The sequence below is a fragment of the Polyodon spathula genome, chromosome 15, assembly GCF_017654505.1.
Source record: "Polyodon spathula isolate WHYD16114869_AA chromosome 15, ASM1765450v1, whole genome shotgun sequence".
NCBI lineage: Eukaryota > Metazoa > Chordata > Actinopteri > Acipenseriformes > Polyodontidae > Polyodon > Polyodon spathula.
In genome coordinates this window covers 18,136,545-18,156,317 of record NC_054548.1, presented here as the reverse complement: position 1 = coordinate 18,156,317, position 19,773 = coordinate 18,136,545, and the positions used below count along the sequence as shown (strand labels likewise).

General features: G+C 35.6%; 1 protein-coding gene across 16 annotated transcripts in view; it reads left to right on the top strand.

Annotated features, from left to right (window-relative positions):
- The window catches only part of LOC121328165 (dedicator of cytokinesis protein 9-like), a 110,113-nt gene that overhangs the window by 69,371 nt on the left and 20,969 nt on the right, over positions 1 to 19,773 (top strand). For 10 of the 16 annotated variants that reach the window (XM_041272714.1, XM_041272709.1, XM_041272712.1 and 7 more), the window contains exons 13-34: positions 487 to 609; positions 1,249 to 1,331; positions 2,003 to 2,125; positions 2,682 to 2,761; positions 2,862 to 3,049; positions 3,446 to 3,511; positions 5,433 to 5,525; positions 6,008 to 6,131; positions 6,655 to 6,776; positions 6,907 to 6,996; positions 7,317 to 7,406; positions 9,111 to 9,226; positions 9,656 to 9,725; positions 9,859 to 9,984; positions 10,219 to 10,290; positions 10,950 to 11,096; positions 11,841 to 11,924; positions 12,179 to 12,290; positions 16,097 to 16,275; positions 18,315 to 18,431; positions 18,553 to 18,664; positions 19,382 to 19,515. In XM_041272714.1, the coding sequence (XP_041128648.1) occupies positions 487 to 609; positions 1,249 to 1,331; positions 2,003 to 2,125; positions 2,682 to 2,761; positions 2,862 to 3,049; positions 3,446 to 3,511; positions 5,433 to 5,525; positions 6,008 to 6,131; positions 6,655 to 6,776; positions 6,907 to 6,996; positions 7,317 to 7,406; positions 9,111 to 9,226; positions 9,656 to 9,725; positions 9,859 to 9,984; positions 10,219 to 10,290; positions 10,950 to 11,096; positions 11,841 to 11,924; positions 12,179 to 12,290; positions 16,097 to 16,275; positions 18,315 to 18,431; positions 18,553 to 18,664; positions 19,382 to 19,515 (2,451 nt within the window). Of the gene's footprint in view, positions 1 to 486; positions 610 to 1,248; positions 1,332 to 2,002; positions 2,126 to 2,681; positions 2,762 to 2,861; positions 3,050 to 3,445; positions 3,512 to 5,432; positions 5,526 to 6,007; positions 6,132 to 6,654; positions 6,777 to 6,906; positions 6,997 to 7,316; positions 7,407 to 9,110; positions 9,227 to 9,655; positions 9,726 to 9,858; positions 9,985 to 10,218; positions 10,291 to 10,949; positions 11,097 to 11,840; positions 11,925 to 12,178; positions 12,291 to 13,022; positions 13,065 to 16,096; positions 16,276 to 18,314; positions 18,432 to 18,552; positions 18,665 to 19,381; positions 19,516 to 19,773 lie in introns of all 16 variants that reach the window. The other 6 variants (XM_041272703.1, XM_041272707.1, XM_041272700.1 and 3 more) reach the window with 1 other exon arrangement.

The window sequence follows — 19,773 nt, the reverse complement described above, 5'->3', positions numbered from 1 at the left end:
CTTCTTTGCCTATTAAGAAGCACTTAAAAAAAAAAAAAAAAACTACTGACATGCCTCTTTATTGAATGCCTGAACAGTTTCAGGGTTGCTAACTTCGTTTGTTACATTTTTCCTTTGAGTTATTAAATATATTTTTATTGGTCAAATACAATTTGCTAAAACAACATTCTAGAACATGTTGTCTAATTTTATATATATATATATATATATATATATATATATATATATATATATATATATAGATATATATAGATATATATAATATATATATGTTTTCTATAGAATAAAAAGGAAAAGATTTGTAAGCAAGGCCCTTTACTCATTAGAGCCTGTACTATTTTAACTCTTTAATCACTAAAATAAAGTAGAAAAGGGCACTCTTACATTCCATAAGATGGACAGTTGCAGGATCTCCAGGATGTTAAGGGTTAAAGCAAACGTTTTAAACTTTAAATTAACAGATGGTGGTGTTTTTCACTTCTGTAGGGAATTTTCTCAGTGACTTGTCCCCATCCCGATATATTCCTTGTGGCAAGAATAGAGAAAGTACTTCAAGGGGGAATCGCACATTGCGCCGAACCATACATGAAGAGTTCGGACTCTGCAAAGGTACTTTTGAATAATTCATGATTTTATACAGTGCATGATGCTTAAACAGTAAACCCTGAATCAACTCGCCACCAAAGGATTGCATACTTGTAGTTGCATTAAGAGTACATAGCCTTAAACTACATGTTCTTCTTTATTTTTTACTGTCCCTTTTTTGCAAAGGGGAGTTGTTGCAATCATTCCATGTAGTGTTTATTGCAGTTACTCAGATAGTGTGTTCTACACATTACACATGTCCAAGGCTGGCAAGTAGAAGAGCATCTCTTAACTCCTAGTCAAGTAACAACAAAAACAGTATTATATTTATTATTTAATGGCAACCTGTGAGTCACAGGAAAGTCAGTTTGTATCTTGCATCCCTCAATACAATATTTTTTTTATAATACATGGCTATCTTAATGTGACAATTTTTTCATCTCATACAGATGACTTGTCCTTGTTGTTTTTCTCACTTATGAAGATGATTGTCAACACAATATTTTTCTTAGGCTTGAAAAGGAGACCTTTTACTGTGTTTTAAAATAGCGATTAGCTAAATGGACAAGCCAACCTAATTCGGTACATTTAATTCATGCTGAGAATAATTCAGATGCCTTTAAATAATAATTTTAGATTCACTTAGTATCGTTTTTCTCTTAGGCTGCTCAAAAAGTGCTTAAAAATGCCAAATTAGCTTGCAGCAGACTTGGGCAGTACAAGATGCCGTTTGCATGGGCTGCCAGGTAAGAAATCTCATTTTTATTTTAGTTTATTGTGTCTAATCAGTAACTGGTTCTTTTGTCGCTGGGTTTTTGAATAATGGTATTAAATAAGTAATGAAAAACACCAGTGTCTCACAGAACTGTTACACAATCATAATGTAGTTTATGTTGACAGATGATTGGGTTTGCCTCAGGTTTGCAATGTACAGGTCATTTTGTATTCAATTCCAAATGTGATTAGTTTCTTACTTTCTTGACAGCTATCTAGAAGTAGCATACAGTATATATCTGTTGAGCACTAGTTCAGCACAAGCCAGTTTGGGCTGGCTAACTGAGGTAATACTGTAATTCCCATCACAGAAACCAGTATAAACCAGTCCATATATTAGAAGTTGATTTGGAAATTAAACTAGATTTTACTGAGCTTTCTGCACGGCTATGCTTGCATATGCAATGTTTTTAAGCAATTGTTTCTTTTCATTACAGTAGTAAAATGGCAGGAAATCTACCAGAGAGTGAACTGGGACCTGACCAGTGTTTGACTGAGTGGAAAACTGTTAAAGCCTTTGGAAAAAATAAATAGGCTGAATTGCAGTCCAGAGGGCTTAGTGATTGTCGGCTGTTGAGAAAATAAACGTTTGGGTTTGCTTTGTTCTTTTATATAAAAATGCTATTTTCCTTTTCTCTTGTAGGCCTTTATTTAAAGATGCACAAGGAACTCTGGATAAGTCGGCCAGATTTTCAGCAATTTACAGACAGGACAGCAATAAACTATCGAACGAAGACTTGCTGAAGTTGCTGGCAGATTTTAGAAAGTTAGTATCTCTCTTTATCACTGTCCTTGCTGTTAAAAGAACTGAGAAAAAAAATCTGTATCACCTAGGCCAAATGCTTTAGGATTTGTGTTATCTGCTACAAAAAAAGGTCATAAGCTAATGAAAAAATATGATTTTTCTGTTGTGCTGCACAGCATTGCACTGTGGAATATTTCTTAGAGGCAATTCAAACCCAGATAAAGATGACTCATATCCCCTGTGATAGCTTGCAGTATCTGGTGTAAATTGGCAAAAAGATTTAGCAAAAGGGTGTTGAAAGACTATACAAATGCTTCTGATCTGAACCCCGCTGGCCATGCTTGCCTGCATAAGCTTTGTTGAGTCCAGTGTTTAGTTAAACCTGTTTGAATAAACATTCCAGAGTGTGATGATACAATTCTGTTTCTTTTGTACACGCTATCAAAATGCTTTTGAGTGCATACTAAAATATTGGATTGTAATTGCTTGTGAGCTTGTGCCAAGTTTCTGTTTTCTATTTCTTGTAAAGACCAGACATCTGTTTAAGCAACTGCTGCCTATTAATTTGTTATTACAGGCCTGAAAAGATGTCCAAACTCCCTGTTATCTTAGGAAATCTAGATGTCACCGTCGACAATGTTGCCCCCGATTTAACAAGTAAGTAAAATGGTTCTTCTGAGAAAAAAGTGGAAAGAATTACTTTCGAGGGTTTTGTTATTCATTTTGTGTTTTATGTATTCATTATTTGTACTTTCAGATTGTGTTACCTCATCATACATTCCTGTCAAGCAGTTTGAGAACAACGGCAAGACAAATATCCTGTTCGAAGTGGAGGAGTTTGTTCCATGCATACCCAAATACTCCCAGCCTTTCACCATTTACAACAATCACCTCTATGTTTACCCAAAGCATTTGAAGTACGACAGCCAGAAATCATTTGCAAAGGTAACATGGGCTGTACTTATTAACTCAAGTTTTTACTATTTGGCTGTACAGTACACAGTACAATAAAGGGATTTGTTTGCACCACATATCAGTTTCCTTCAACACAATGAATGACTTTGTCATGCAGAACATTATCTGTCCAATAAAAATGTGAACTTTAGCTTCAGAAATGTCTGTTACTGAGCAGTAAATGAAATAGTTGTAGGCAAATATGTAGTACTAGCAATTGCATTGATTGGATTTAAGAATATATATATATATATATATATATATATATATATATATATATATATATATATATATATATATATATATATATATATATATATATATAATATAATAAAATATGTGTGTGTGTGTGTGTGTGTGTTCAAGCTCTTTATTGTTCCCTTTTAGGCCAGAAACATTGCCGTTTGCTTAGAGTTCAGAGATTCTGATGACGAAGATGCACAACCTGCGAAGGTTAGTAAATTGATAAGGTTTGATTGCCACCACTCATGACCAGGAGGGAACCGGTAAATATAAACCAACAAACTGGTGAAATCAGGCAATGACCGCTCCATACGTACCTTTTCTAAAACAGGAGATTTTATCAGTGTTTTGTGGCACTTGTATGCAATGTTTTTAGTCTATTTTTGAAGCCGTGGATTAGGTTACAGTAGTAAAAAGAGGAATACTGTCGCTTGCTCTGTGTGTTGATTTACAGTGAACCAAAGGAGGAAGTACTGACTCTTTTATTACCTTGGAATGGATGTAGCTTGGGAGCACAATCTGGAGTTCATCATTTCCCAGTGATATATAGATACATGTAGCTCAACAGTCCAGCAGCCGAGCAGAGTAACTGACTTAATGTCAGATCTGTCGGTTATAAGGGTTATCATTCTAAGATTATAGTCTGATGATAGTGTGTCAAATTATAGTGTGCTTGATTGTAGTATGCAGTCATAGCAAAGTACTGGTTTTGGTTACTTTTAGTTCATAGTGAACAATGAAGTGAACACACTTTGAAGAAATATTGGGACAGTACTAGGACTAACAAACCAAAAATATAAAATACCTGAATTTCCACAAACAGAAAACTTACAACTCAATATCTCACTGAAGGCAGTGAGCCAGTCACAATAAACAACTTGCACACAGACATATAATTACTTTTGAACTCCCTGCTTTATCCTCTTGTTTTTCTTATTGTTATTTGAAAATATTTCTTCTATTTTTTGTTATTTTTAAATTTCTTAAAGTGCATTATTGCTTATGAGCCAGGAGCTCAACATACTGTTTGCACAGCCCAGATCTAATTTCAGCTAAACAAAACCAGCACAATCCACTTTGATTGCTGGGCAACAGTACAGCATTTCAAAAACCGCTTTAGGTACAGAAGATCCGTGCAAGCAAGTGTGTTATTCAGATTAAATTGAGTCCAATATATATTAATATATATTATTTCAGTAGCGCTTTATATTGGGTGGCATAAATTAACATTAAATAGATATGCAATTGCATATTGAATTAATGTTAAATTAATATTTAATAGATATGCAATTTATTACATTTACATTCAATTATTCCTTGTTACTTTCCAATAACATTTGTCAGATTAACTGTATTTTCAATAAAAGGAACTTGTAAACAATGGGAAATTATTACATATTTTCAAGGGTAACAAAATGTACTATAAACGGACGATATATGCAATTACATTTTCAATCGACATTTGGTTAACATTTAGCTATTGAATATTTATTGAATTTTAATTTAACATGAATTTAATATGCAGTCACATATCTATTTAATATTAAATAATGCCACGCAATATAAAGTGTTGCCATTATTTCTACACAAATCTTGTTCTCCATGGGGTAAAAACAGTCTGGTTATAGAAATCTCTGTTGTATATGGAAAATGAGATGTTCTTCAATTAGCTCTCTAGGGGGGTGGGTGTTTGTTTACACCTGGCTGTGTATTTAGTAAACTTCACCCTGCAAATTATCTAATTAACTGCTGCTGGCTTATGGGAGCCAAAAGTGTAAACATTCAATCAGAAGATATACAGTAATACTAAAAATAAACTTTAGACAAACTTTCCAAAACTGGCAAGGATTATATTAGAAAATAGTGTGTCTAATTGTATTATGAAGCTTCCTTGTAGTACAAAAGAATCAGGGACCCATCTTATTTTTCAGGGGTGTTTGCAGCCTTGTTTTCTTTAAAAGAGCATCATGGATACAAGTTCTCTTTATATTGAAATGTGTGCTGTTTATTTTAATTGGAGGTGAGTGGGCGTTTGCATGTGCTTTTTAAAACTGTTTTGGGGTCTCGGACAGGTTTTACAATACGTCTGCAGTTTCACAGTGTAACTGGTTGCCTGTTCTCTATCTTTCAGTGTATTTATGGAAGACCTGGAGGACCAATGTTTACAAAAAATGCTTTTGCTGCAGTTTTACATCACCAGCAAAACCCAGAATTTTACGATGAGGTAAAGAGCAATGTTTTTCTTTAACTGCAATGGCATTCAATTCACTGAACAACATGTTTCCTATGTTTATATAGTCTGGAAATCTGCCAAGCTAATATAAAAATAAGCTACAGTGTCTACAGGGATAGCAACATGAAAGCCAAGCTGTTGTTTTAAAGCACAAATAAAACTTGCTTTAGCGGTTATTAGGAAGACAAAAGAAGAAGGCAATAAAATATTGTAGTTTTGGTATAGAATGTATTTTGTAGGTATTGGTGATGCTAAGGGTGCTAGGCATTGGAATTAATAATAGTGTTGAGAGAGCAGTGACTTCAGACAAACTCAAGGCACTGTGTTTTGCAGTGTAGTCTGGTGTCAGCTAAGCAATGGATTCTTTGGCTTTTGATGCAATACAAAGTAAATTCCAGTGGTATCTGTTGAAATTCTGTATTTTGAAGCATGTGTGTTTCATAACAAGAGTTTCTGCTGATTCTCCTCCTCAGATTAAAATCGAGCTGCCAACTCAGCTCAACGAAAAGCACCATTTGTTGTTCACATTCTACCACGTCGCCTGTGACAGTACCAGCAAAGGAAGCACCAAAAAGAAAGAGCAGATTGAGACACAAGGTCAGTCAGAAAAGGAAACCCAACAAATGAATAAACCAGCCTGAATGTGCAAGCCTTTGCCTTTGAAAATTGTATAACATACAGATTCTTCTGTGCCAAATGTGACTTTTTTTAAGGGAGAGGGAGTTGTTGGTCAATTTTTATAGACACAATAACCACCACTATACTATATTACTGTATATGACTCTTAATTACATTTTAATTAAATTTTATAAGTTCGCCAATATTAAAAAAAAAAATGAAACAATTATGCAATTGTCACAGTGAAATAGAAGGTTGTGCCATATTATATCTGCCCAGGTCATCAAAAATAATTTCTAGCTAGGCTTGTGTGGTCACAAATTCAATTAGATTCGGGAGTCTCAGAGGATAAAAGCCACCAATTGACACCTTTTACTTAGTGTCACTGAATTCAACAAGCCTATTGGATACTGGCAATATTACAATTAGACATTCTTAACACCCCCCCAGTTTATTTGACGCACATGCAATAAACTGAATGTTACTCCCTTGTTGCCTGCAGTGGGATACGCTTGGCTTCCCCTACTGAAGGATGGGAGAGTGATCATGAACGAGCAGCAGATTCCTGTATCAGCTAATCTGCCAGCAGGCTACCTAAACTACCAGGAGACAGGGATGGGGAAGGTAGCAACATTTTCTGTAATATTTGTCCTTTTTAATAATGCTTTTCAGCTGTTCTAAAATCCCATTATTTCATTTTGTAAAAGCAGAAATATGTCGTTGTGATATATATTTTTTATTTATTGAATTGCAGCATTCCGGTCCTGAAATCATCAAATGGGTTGATGGGGGCAAGCCTTTGTTCAAGATCGCAACACACCTTGTATCCACAGTGTACACTCAGGTCAGCAATTACATCATCAGCAGTTGGTCATGTGACACCTCTGGGGTATAGCGATGCAACATTATCTTACACCACTATATTGTTTTAAGTTCCTCCAGTGTTGTGCAGCAAAGTAATTAATAAATAACATTTAAAAAAAAAAAAAAACACATTTCCCTGCCACTGTGTTTTAACCACTGGCCATATTTCACATACTCACTTTACTTCATGTTTACTTCACAGATACCATACATTATGTCCAATGTCATTTTTGTTCACAAAAACATTTTACATTTCCTCCATTTCTAAATGGCAATATAATATGCTTTGTATTTCCTTAGGACCAGCACCTGCACAATTTTTTCCAGCACTGTCAGATTGCAGAGTCTGCAGCTCAAGCACCAGGAGGGGACCTGGTCAAATATCTTAAGGTAATGCGAGTGACATAATAGGCCTTAATATGTACTTTTTTACCATGTTCTTGTATGAAATAAGTTTTATTTGTGGGAAGTGTGATTAATTTAGAGTGAAATATAAAAGAAAAACACCAAGCAATTTATATACTTCTTGCACTTACCCCATGCACTACACTGTATTCATTATTAATGATGCAATATTACATGCATTATAAATTATTTATAGTGGCTTGATTGTTCTGACCACCTGATGGAGTTGGAGTTTGCATTAAAATTCTCTTAGTCCGCATTCCCGCTTCCTTCCTTGTTTTTTCATGGCGCTTGTGTTTGTCATAGCATGAATTGTTAATGCAATTGATTCATTAGAGCTATTTTGAGCTTAGTATGTTACTGAGATGTTAAACCATTTGGGACAATGTTGCAAGAGAATGTACTAGGAAACACAATAGAATAATATGAACGAGTCATTAGATTCAACATCTTTGGTCATAATTTCAAGTAAGACCAAGTAAATGTACATTTTATAACCTTGTAGTAACTCAAGAGTCACTGTCCATCAGTCATTTACAAAATAACTTTGATTTAATACCAACAATTAATCCAGCTGCCTCTTCTACAACTGAAAAAATATATATCTCCTAAAATATTTAATCTTGCACATTAACCTTCACCAATGACCCAAGATGCCTGTTACCATTAGTTACCATAATTTCTCATTAGCGGTAGTATCTGTAACGTACAATCCCCACTCTTTTTAATTAACTGCTTTTTTATAGTAAATACCGCCCATACAAATATAATAAGATACAATATATATATATATATATATATATATATATATATATATATATATATATATATATATATATATATATACTTAGTAATTGCACACACAGGACTCCCATTCAAAAAATTCTAAGAATTGTATTTCAGTCCCATTGCACTGAAGCAGGGCTCCAGTATACAAAACAAGCTTGGGGATTCTCAGTATTTAAACACAAGCATTCATTCAAATCCATTCAAAACCAAACAGCATTTGCTCCAGTGCAAAATTTGCACCACTTAAAATAAAACAAAGAATTAGCATACTAATGCAAAATACTGTACAAACAAACAAGCCATATGATGCTTAACGATGGTATCTTTCGACTCCCGTTCCAGCCGGCAGTTGCAAAATCTGCACATCGTTATTTTGTCACCACATGCTGCATGCATCCCCTCATGCTCAAATTCTTTGCAGCGTTGTTTAATTGTTATGTAGGGTTTAGCCATTTTAGAAACAAATGTCTCTTCTTCCAACACAATTTTAATTCCCAAAAGTGGCGAAAGACTCGCTCCAAATTATACATCTGCGTCAGAGCTTCCGTTCCCTTCACAACGTGTCTATGGTAACGGCTGTGCCTTGACAACTACGATTGCAAGTATTTATTTAAAGTGTTTTTTGTATAAACCTCCCAATTTATAAATGTCATTCTGTGTTTGCTTTATAATGATTTGTCGTTTTATACGTTGCATTTCGTGGTGTTTCGTATTTGCGAAAAACACAGGACTCCTAATTGCAGGGATTGTGCCAGACAAATTAACCCCAGGTGCTGCCGAGTATAGAAAGTTGCCATTGGCACAGTGTCAGAGCCTCAATTCTCAGAAGCCATTTGAGCTAGTGACTTCATATTTGATGGGTTTCAGGTACAGATTTTAAATGTCCAAATTTCTTTTCAGAGTTTACATGCAATGGAGGGCCATGTGATGATCAAATTCTTGCCAACCATACTAAACCAGTTGTTTCGAGTCCTCACTAGGGCAACACAGGAAGATGTGGCTGTTAACGTCACAAGGCAAGTGGTGCTTTTAAGTAGGGTTTCTGACCTTTTTTGTGTGTTATATAAAAAAAAAAAAAATAATAATAATAATTACAATTTTCGGGTTAAAAACTTGGGATAAATCCGGTTAAATCTGTTTTTATTTCTGAACATGCATGTTAAAATGTGTCCTAGTCTATCATACTCAAATAAAATGTCAAAACTTTACATTTTAATATACCTTTTTAATGTACTTTTAAAAATGGAAATACCTGGTGAAAAGGGATCCTGATCATTTTTAAGAAATATCCCTGATTTGTCATATAGTCGGTGTACAATTTAATTCTGGGGGTAGAAATTGGGATCAGAACTCAAAGGAGTTCAGGTGAAACCTGAAATAATTATGTGCAGATTCAGCATACTGTCTCTGTTTGCATGCATTTTTTATTTTGTTTTGTTTTTTAGAGTAATTATTCATGTTGTCGCCCAGTGCCACGAGGAAGGATTAGAGCATTATTTACGGTCCTATGTGAAGGTAAGTTTTACAACTGCAGGCGCTGCTCAAGTGTCTCTGTATTTAATTAGGAGTTTTGTTTACGTGAAACCGTAACAATGTGCTTTTTTGAGTTTGCTGTGTTGAATAAGTAACCCGTTTGCCTCTTGTGAAGTATGTTTTTAAGACGGAGCCCTACAGTGCTTCCACTTCTAAGACAGTGCATGAGGAACTGACCAAGGCAATGACTGTGATTCTGAAGCCTTCTGCTGATTTCCTCACAAGTAACAAACTGCTCAAGGTACCAATGATTTTGAAAGTGCATGTAAAATAATCAAATTTATTGAAGCACAGTGGATAAGGGCAGCATCTGTTTTCGGGGTGTTTAATCAGTTAACGTTATAAACTGGCTAACCATTGAATAACGATAATTAGCTATTACAATATTGTCACTTAAAGTTCTATAAAGGGTTAAGTAAACCTGTTTTTGTAAAATAATATTCTGCTAACCAATCACAATTGTTTTTATTTGTAGTATTCGTGGTTTTTCTTTGAAGCCCTGGTAAAATCTATGGCCCAGTATCTTATAGAGAGCTGCAAGGTGAAGGTAAGTGATTGGATTTACAAATCCTTAACATTTATAACAGATCTCTGTTGTAACAGTTTTGTTTGTTTATGTTGAATGGGGTTTGTAGCTTATTTTTAGATACAATAATTATCACAAGGCAGCCCATCTTAATGATTTAAACAGAAGTGTAAAGTATTGTGGCCAAACACTATTTAAACAATTCTTTTTATATAGAGATAGTACGATGCAACAGGGTATGATTTTATTTTCTAGTTCATTCTATGTTAATGATTTTGAACTGTTTAAAAGTTGTCCATCTTTTTAACAAATTATTTTATTGCTGTGCCCTTTTGAACTTGGAGTAACCACACATAACCCATGACATTTCACAAAATTATAATTTACTGTTTCATTCATGACCACTTATATCCCTTTGTTCCTCTGTATCCTGGCATCAAAATATATAATCAAAATTAACTGTTAAAACCAGACACTGCCTGAAACAACTAATAAAAAAGAAAATTAATTCTGACTAATATATGTTTGCAATTTTACCTTGAAATGGCACATTGTTGTCCAGTTAGGAATCAGTCTGGCGCCAAATGCCAGTGACCAGTGTGATCCCACTTGACCAAAAAAACTCAGTATATTGAGCTTTTTAGGTATTGCACTGTAATCATAAGCATTTTGTTTTTCAGTTGTCAAGGAACCAGCGATTTTCTGCTTCTTTCCACCATACCGTGGAGACCCTGGTTAATATGCTGATGCCTCACATCTCACACAAGTACAAGGACAATCTGGAGGCAGCAAGGAATGCAAACCACAGTCTTGCTGTTTTTGTTAAGGTACTGTTCATGGTGTGTGGGGTTTGGAGTTATATCTACTATACAAGTCCAAGTAAAAGACTAATGTTTGGATATCTGAAACACTGGTGATTCAGATATCACCAGTCTGATTCGAACCTTAACAACTGCTTATTTACTTTTAATGGGACAACACAATTCCATTTCACTGATTCCAATAAGATAATGAAAACACACAAATAATGAATAGTTGGATAACCAAGTTATTGTATGCTGCACTTCCAATCCTAGTTTTAAAATGTCAGTGTAGAGCAAAGATAATACAATATTGAGATACAAAATGTCCTTCGTCGCCAATGGTAACTGTATTTAGAAAAATGAGTAATGAATACATCATTCCACATCTCTTGACTGCTTCCTTGTTTTGTTTCGTGCTTCCTGGTTGCAACAGTATTATATCTGTATATATTCTTTTCTTTTAACCATACCCACTAGCCTTTCTGACTGGACCCACCACCAAGTACTCAGGGTGGTCCTTCATTCAGCTAGATAGTAAATATATGCCAAATTCTGGCTGAACTGTTCCATATTTAAATAAATATTCTAACTGGACGCTCACTGGGAACAGCTGAGAAATGTATTGCACTGTCAGTGTTTACCCAGATGACTGCTAGGATGAATCAGTCCATACTCTACCCCTTCAGACTCTCTACCCCTTTGTTTTGCAACTGGCTTCTGACTCATGTTAAAACTCACCACCCTTGTTTTTACTTTTTTTGTTCTTAGCACTGTTTTACATTTATGGACAGAGGATTTGTCTTCAAGCAGATCAACAACTACATCAGTTGTTTTAGTCCTGGAGAACCAAAGGTAGCGTGACAAATTTTGAAACGTTAATCTATATTTATACCAAGTGTATGTCAGTTGCACTCCTATTGTCACCCATCTCTTCATATTTTCACAGTTTGTTCCTCCTTAAAGTATCTTAATGACAGTATATGTGTATTTTGGGACGTGAGTGACAGTATACGTGTATTTTGGGATATGAGATAATGTGTGTGTTTATTATTTTATGTTGTTTGCCTTTGTAACATTAGTCTCCTCTAAAACACAATTCCTTTTAGACGTTGTTTGAATTCAAGTTTGAGTTTCTGCGCGTGGTGTGTAACCATGAGCACTACATTCCTTTGAACCTGCCTATGCCATTTGGGAAGGGAAGGATTCGGCGATTTCAAGGTAACAGCCATTACTTGGTGCTGCTGACTTTGTGCATGCTTGAAGCATTAAGCACACCTTTTGAAAAGACTAAGCTCTGCTTTCAAAGTAGTTAGACGTAATATGCAAGTAACTTTGTTCACTAGAGAAAGACAATGACCTGACATGATATTGTATAGCGCTTCTATGCATAGTCTCTCTCTGAAAGGAGAAGTAGAATCAGAATGAAATTCGTTAACCTTGATACTATTTTTGACCCCATTTCTTTCCCTACTAGTAATACATAATCAGTACAGTTTTCAGTATTTGTCCAATAGATTTGGCCAAGAATGTCTAACATTACTCCACAAGTGACCAGAGCAGCCTGATGTTCAGAATGAATGTCTCCAGGCAAAGGTTTTATTAAAACGTCCCGCTTGTAAATATTGTCAGCTGCTGTTTTGTATAGGGGTTGATGAGTCGCCTCTTCATTTTATTTTGCAGTTGACAGTGCTTGAGAATGTAGTTTGTGCATGGTCTCTGTAAGCTGCCAGTTTGTGATCCCCGCAGCTGTAAGGTTGCTACATTAGCTGCTGGCTGATAGGTGATGGCAGTCTCATTTTTAGAAACACTTGTTTTTGTGAATGTGTTAACTTGCTAGATCGCTGTTTTCCAGGAGAATACATGATATGTATTAATGAATGCTGAATTTTCTTACAGCAGCTTATTTTGTGTGTTTATTCCGCTTTTGTTTCTTTTTTCTTTATTAATTAGCTTTTCTTTCACCAAACGTGGAGTCACATGATACTCCAGTAGGTAGGTGTGAGGTGTGATGCTTGCCTTTTTCTGAAAAAAAACTAAAAACAAAACATCAATTAAAAAAAATATGAAGAAATCAATTAATTTACCCTTGAACCACAAAATCATTCATCAATTGATTTTATTGGTAATTTGTTCGCATCCATTATTGCAAAATAATCACAAAGAAGTCTTTGTCGTTAATATAGACTGCAATTGGCTTTTTCAGTCAACACAAGAGTGGTATATTACTGTGCACAGGCCTGAGTGCCAAAGAAAAAAGTGAGAAACGCCTGCTCTAACACTATCAGTAAGGTGAATGCAACATGGACAGTCATGTTGTCAGGCACTGATTGAACTTGATGAGATTGCAATATGTTTAAATTTGTTCTTGAGGGGTAGAGTGTGTGACCATTCTTCAAAAATTACTGTATGCCCTTCCCTCTGGTTTCTTCGTGCCGTTGAGGGATTTAAATCTGCAGTAAAGTCTACACAATGGTGTGGTAGTCAGCCATCGCTTTTGAATCCTATTTCTGGATAACCATCAATAATCTGCGCAGTCTTTGATAAAGATGCACTTGCTGACAGTCGTGTCTCTATCAGTGTCTGCCAGATTGGCTATCTTGGCTAATCCAGACTTGCAGGGGTTTTCTTTTTTTTTTTTATCAAAAGGTCAGTTTTGAAGCCTTGGCTTTGCCCTCATTAGCGAGTGTAGATGCCCTCCCTCTGAGCACAGTGTAATTCCAGAAATCGCCTGCCTCAATAGTCTGTAGCCAGTGTAATTGTCACTGCAGGAACTGTAACTATGCTGTCTAGCGTACTAGCCAAGACAACCAGTGCACCATCATTTACTGAACAGTAATCTACTAATGCTGGCAATGTTTTATACACAAACCTTTCCTCAATCAAGATAATGCATCGTTCTTAGTTCTGCTACTACACAAATTGTTGCTGCAAGACCGATTTGAATTTTACTAGCTCACCAAACTATAAATTGCTGATATGTATGCCTATTTCTTTCTACAACAAAAACTTTAAGAAAAGTATTAATTGATATATTCCCAGTCTCTTTTGGTGTAATATTTTCTAAAGTTCAAAGCTTGTTTTAAACCACATATCAGCCCGTCTTTGACCACTCTTGTGTTTCATCCATTGCAACAACAGCTCTAGAAGTGTGATTTGTGGTGCTTTTATTCATATTTTAACCAGCATCTGGTGCATTGCAGTACTTGTTTATTTACTGTATTCTTGATTTTGCCTAGCTTGCAAAATACAATTTAAAAAATGCTTATTTGCTTGCTTTAGTTTGCTTATTTTTTGGGGTTGTTTATTGTTTGTGTATGATTTATTTATTTATTTTTAGCTACCCCAGTGGGAGAACCTCTTTCTGTCATGGCCACTGTGTTCATGCTAATCATTGTCACATAATTGTATCACAAGGTCACTGTTTTATGGATGATATGAATATTAATGAATTAGTTTAGTGAGATAATAATGCAATACAGGAAATCAGGCTGAATAAGAAGACATTTAAGGTGAAAAAAAGTGACATTCTTTCTCTGAAATAGTTTCAAAGAGAAGATATTTGTCTGTTTTCACAGACTTAGCAGTACCTAATGTTACCTTAGGTTAGCTAGTACAAGATTAACTTCTGATTTCCCCAGCCACTATTAGCATTAAAGGCTTTACTCTTTCTAATCTGGTCAAGTGCATTCTTTCAGGTATTACTGCACTGGCAGGTTGTAAAAGTCTTGAGGAGGGGTTTAAAGAAGACATTACTGTTACTGCAAAATGGCCTTTATGAATCTATGCTTTTCCACTACTTGAAGACATAAAGGATGTCTGCAAATTCACTTAGCAGTGCTGCAATGGAAAAACCATTCACTTCAGATCAGTAAAACAGTTGTAGGCACATGACAAAAGGATAACAAGATTATATGACTGTCCTAGGTGCTCTGGCACTAACTAATCAATATGGAAGCTTTTGTATGTAGCCACATTGTGCCTATTAGAGAATAGCAGGGAACTAAAATAGGTGGAACACTTTAAGATGCCCAAACAGCTGTGTGTTGATATTTTTCACATTTTAGCTAATTGCAAACAGGTAAATGCCTAATAACTAGCTTATCATGAAGCATTTAAAGTAACCACATTCATCACTTCCACTGAGCTGCAGTTTACATCTTGGATGACCAAACTACTTCTATTGTTTGAACTGCAAGGAAGCCACATTTTTGACATAGTTTGTGGCTGAAGAAAATAATTGCTTTTATTTCAGTCAGTTTTATTGTCCTCGTTTTGTTTAATTTAACTGGTATTGTCTTAATTTTGCCAATGTGGCTTTGTCACATTCACAAGCAAAAATAGCCTTCGATTGCATCTCCATCTTCTGACACACATCTCAGATGTCCCAGATGTGTGCTCTGCTGCATGGTTTCTCAGAATTTTCTTTTACGAGCTGCATCATAGAATGTGCATGAAGTTTGTAGTGGGCATTACTGTGTCTACAGTAGCTCTCGTTCAAGCGCCCATAATAATCCAATTTAATCCCCCCAAATTAAAACTTTTATTTGTCATAAAAGTGAGACCTTAAATTCATGAAAATACTATATACCACTACTAAATTTACAATACTGCTTTTCTTTGCTGCACTTGTCTTTCCTGTGTGGATATCCAACTATTGAAACTATTTTTTAACCCTGCAGACGTACTGCAATTTCTTCTTAATGAAAAACACACATCTTTTTTTATGTTCACATTGCAGATACAGGATATATTATTTTGAATCAAACCACTCATAGGCATGAAACCATAACCAGAATTAAATTAAAGAGATACTCTTTACGTCTTTGCAGCTGAGAGAGCGTTTAAGAAGTCAGTCAGAGTTTATTTTCAGTTTAGATGTAGCTCAGGGATGCGTGCTTTGTTGCGAGATGCTCAGCATTTTGAAGATCAGCACGTCTCTTTCTGGTTTATGTTACTCTTGTTAGTTTCATGATTTGTAATTGTTTCTCTTTTCTAACTCTGATTTCCTTTCTCACTCCCTTCAGACCTCCAGCTCGACTACTCCCTAACAGATGACTTCTGTAGAAACCATTTCTTGGTGGGCCTGCTCCTAAGGGAGGTGGGGAGTGCTCTTCAAGAGTTCAGAGAGATCCGGCAGATCTCAATCAGCGTGCTCAAGAGCCTAATGGTGAAGCACGCATTCGATGACAGATATGCTTCAAAGGTGAGCCTGCTGCCAGACCACTGATGTCAGCCGTGTGTGTGTCTGTGTGTGTGTGTCTGTGTGTTTGTTATGTTTATGTTTCCATATTGGAAACAGATTTTTATATCTGGTTCTGTCAACCTATTCACTAATTCGCAAATCCTGATGTTTGTAACAAGCTTTCATTATCGTCATGCTAAACACATATTTAGCCATTTTAAAGAGTAATGTTTATATGCTGTGTCTGTATTGGATACCAACTTTAGTAGTTATCGGTACAACTACTTAAAAGCTCTGCTCAACAATATATAACTGTAAGTTACAAATGCATTATTTTGTGCTGAAATTAAACAGAAAAAAGCCTAAAACCAAAATTCTAAGTAACTTCAGAAAAGCACATTTGGACTCCCAAGAGTGTTTATACATGTGTGGTATTTTGGTTAAAAACATTGAGGGCTTGGTTTTATTACAAGTACTGTTGTATAAAGTTATTCCCACACAGTGTTAGATGGGGCGGTGGACTCGCCCACTGTTTTTGGTGAAACGATGTTTTTCACACTCTGTCTTTGTTTTTAGTTATCTTGAATAATAGGCTGTTTTATTTCTCCCCAATACTTCTTTGTTTATGCTCCCAACTAAACGTTTCCTTGTATTGCGTCTTCACATGCTCTCTGGAACTCTGGAGCACACACAGTCACTAGAGTCTTTCTACTGAAATTGACAAGCAGCACTGTGAACTGAAAATGGCATGTTTTTGAGTGAAATACTTTTTTTTTTTTTTTTTTTTTTTTGGTAAAGAATGTTATCACATAACAATGACAATTTTATTTAGTTAAAACATTTCTAAAGTAAACTAAGTGAAAATTAGCATAACAGCTGACCTTGTTGTTTTTTTTCATCCAAAACTGCCTGTTTAAAATAATTAAATAAGACTGCATACCAATTTTACTAGGCTATAATATAAAGCCTTCTGTTTATTATATTGCATACAGTGTTATTTTTTTGTTTGTGACCTGCTATTTTGTCTGATTTTTTTTAATGCTTTTTTCTTTTTTTTTTTATTATGCATTCTGTTTGCTTGTTTCTTTTTTCAGTGATCTGTGATTTGTGACCCGCAGTTGCAAAGTCTTTCTGTTATGCCTTTTTCTTTGTAAAGAACTTTAAGATCCTTATAATGAAAGACACTATCTAACATAAAGATGTTCTCCGGTTTTAAATAATCATTGTCAAATCCTAACATTTTTTAAAACATTATACCAGAAATTTTAAATGTTTAAACACTTTTCTTTGGGACCAGTTTGGAGATGTGAATAGTCTGATTGTTTTCCAGCATTGGACCGAATATATCCTTGCAGCTGAATAATATTTCTCAAGAACAGGCAAGGACAAGCCACCTAGTTTAGAGTGATAGTCTCCTTTTCTTTATTCTGGGCTGGGATCCTTCGATCATAGAAAATCTACCCAACAGAGAGATTGGGAGCATTTTACAGTATAGCATGTTCTACTGTTAATTATAATTTATTGTACTGATTATTGGTAGCCTAAAACTGAGTTCCGATCTTCATATAATATAATTCTTTACATGCTAATTTATATTTTCCCATCCAATTAACAGTATGATTTTTCATGGACCCAAGCTCCCCAATTATCAATATCGTCATCCTTTAGGTTTTTGTAGGTCCCAGTCCCCTTACGTATAGAAAAAACAAGTCTAACCCTGTTCCTGCACCAACGTTAGAGGTCAACAGCATTATAATAAACGTGGATGCTAATAAAATGAATAAGCTAGAACAAATGTGTTTAAGCAATGATAAAAACAGAAGGGTGTACCGACCCTAATATAATACAGTATAGACAGCCATTCACAAGAGAATATTTTAACTGGAACAGTAACTCGTGGCTGAATTTGGATTTAAAACCTAACTTCCTGTTCTAGCCTTTATGAAATAAGAAGCTTTCACCATAAAAATGTTAAATAAACATTACAATTCTAGACTAGTGTCCTTGGCTGATGATAAAACTGTTATTTTACCAATATTCTCTCCTCTCTTTCGTTCTAGAGCCAACAGGCTAGAACAGCCACACTGTATTTGCCACTGTTTGGCTTGCTGCTGGAGAATGTGCACCGACTCAATGTGAAGGATGTCTCGCCTTTCCCAGTGAACCACTCCAACAATGTAAGACTATTGCACCACCTGCTGGTCATTTACTGCAAAGACGGTGTTTGCAGTTTTTTGAATGGGGGTGTTTTCCAGTTTCTTTGGTAGGCATTGCTTTTCATTTTCTTTTCTCTTCCAGAACGCAAGAGATGACTCTCTTCTGGGGAACCCCACGATGACCCCTCAAAAGCCAGGCAATGGCATGGACAGCAGCCTGCACAAGGATGTGTTTGGTGTTATCTCAGGCACAGGTGAGCACTCTGGCATGATCTATTATTCAGTGGCTTACATGATGGGTAGAGTGAGCTGAAAAATCTCCAGTTTGCTTTCCCCAAGACATACCAATACCATGCCCCCCCCCCCCCCCCCCCCCCCTTTTTATCATGCAGGAGCCATAGTTACAAGAACATGTTATTTGTATTCTGCCTTTTAACGAGAATGGGATTCAAGACCATGACGCCTTATAACTGTTTCTATGGTATAAAGGGACAAACTGTACAGGATGTAAAGTTCTTTTTAACATAGTTGGCATATTTTACCATAAAGGAGGGAAGTTGTGCAGTCCGATATATATATATATATATATATATATATATATATATATATATATATATATATATATATATATACACACACACACACACACACACACACACACACACACACATGCATACACACTATGTATAGAACCAATATTTCAAATGAGTTTTTGACATACATGAAATCAAAAGTACAAAAAGATAAGATGTTTATTCTATTAAGCTATAACAGTGACAGTGGATCTTTTAATGTTGAAATTCAGTTTCAGGATGTGATGGGGATTCATTTTTTTATCCATCAGATCCCCTTAGATGGAATAATACAATGCAGTAGCCTGCTGAAGTCAACCATACATATTTAAATGCATGATATTTAGATAGTAGACAGACTTTCTTCTGCTGCCCTGCTAACACCTGTCTTCTCTGCAGCTTCTCCTCACACCTCATCTACTCCGAACATCAATTCAGTGCGGCACGCTGACTCCCGGGGCTCTCTAATTAGTACAGACTCTGGCAACAGCCTACCTGACAAGAACTGCGAGAAGACCAACTCCCTGGATAAGGTAGTGCTGCACAGCCATTCTGCTTTCGTTTTCCTTTAAGTACTCCAAACACAGTACTACTGATGTAGGTTTCACAAAGTCCTGTTCTTGATTTAGACTGTGACGGTATTTGGTTCTGCTACCGTTAAAGTAATTGTAGCCAACAAAATAGTTCCATAAAATGTCTCCACCATGCAAATCTGTTCATTTTATTGCTCTCAGATGTGCAGTTCTGAAAGAACACATGTTACAGCAAAAATATATTCTCTTTTCAATCTG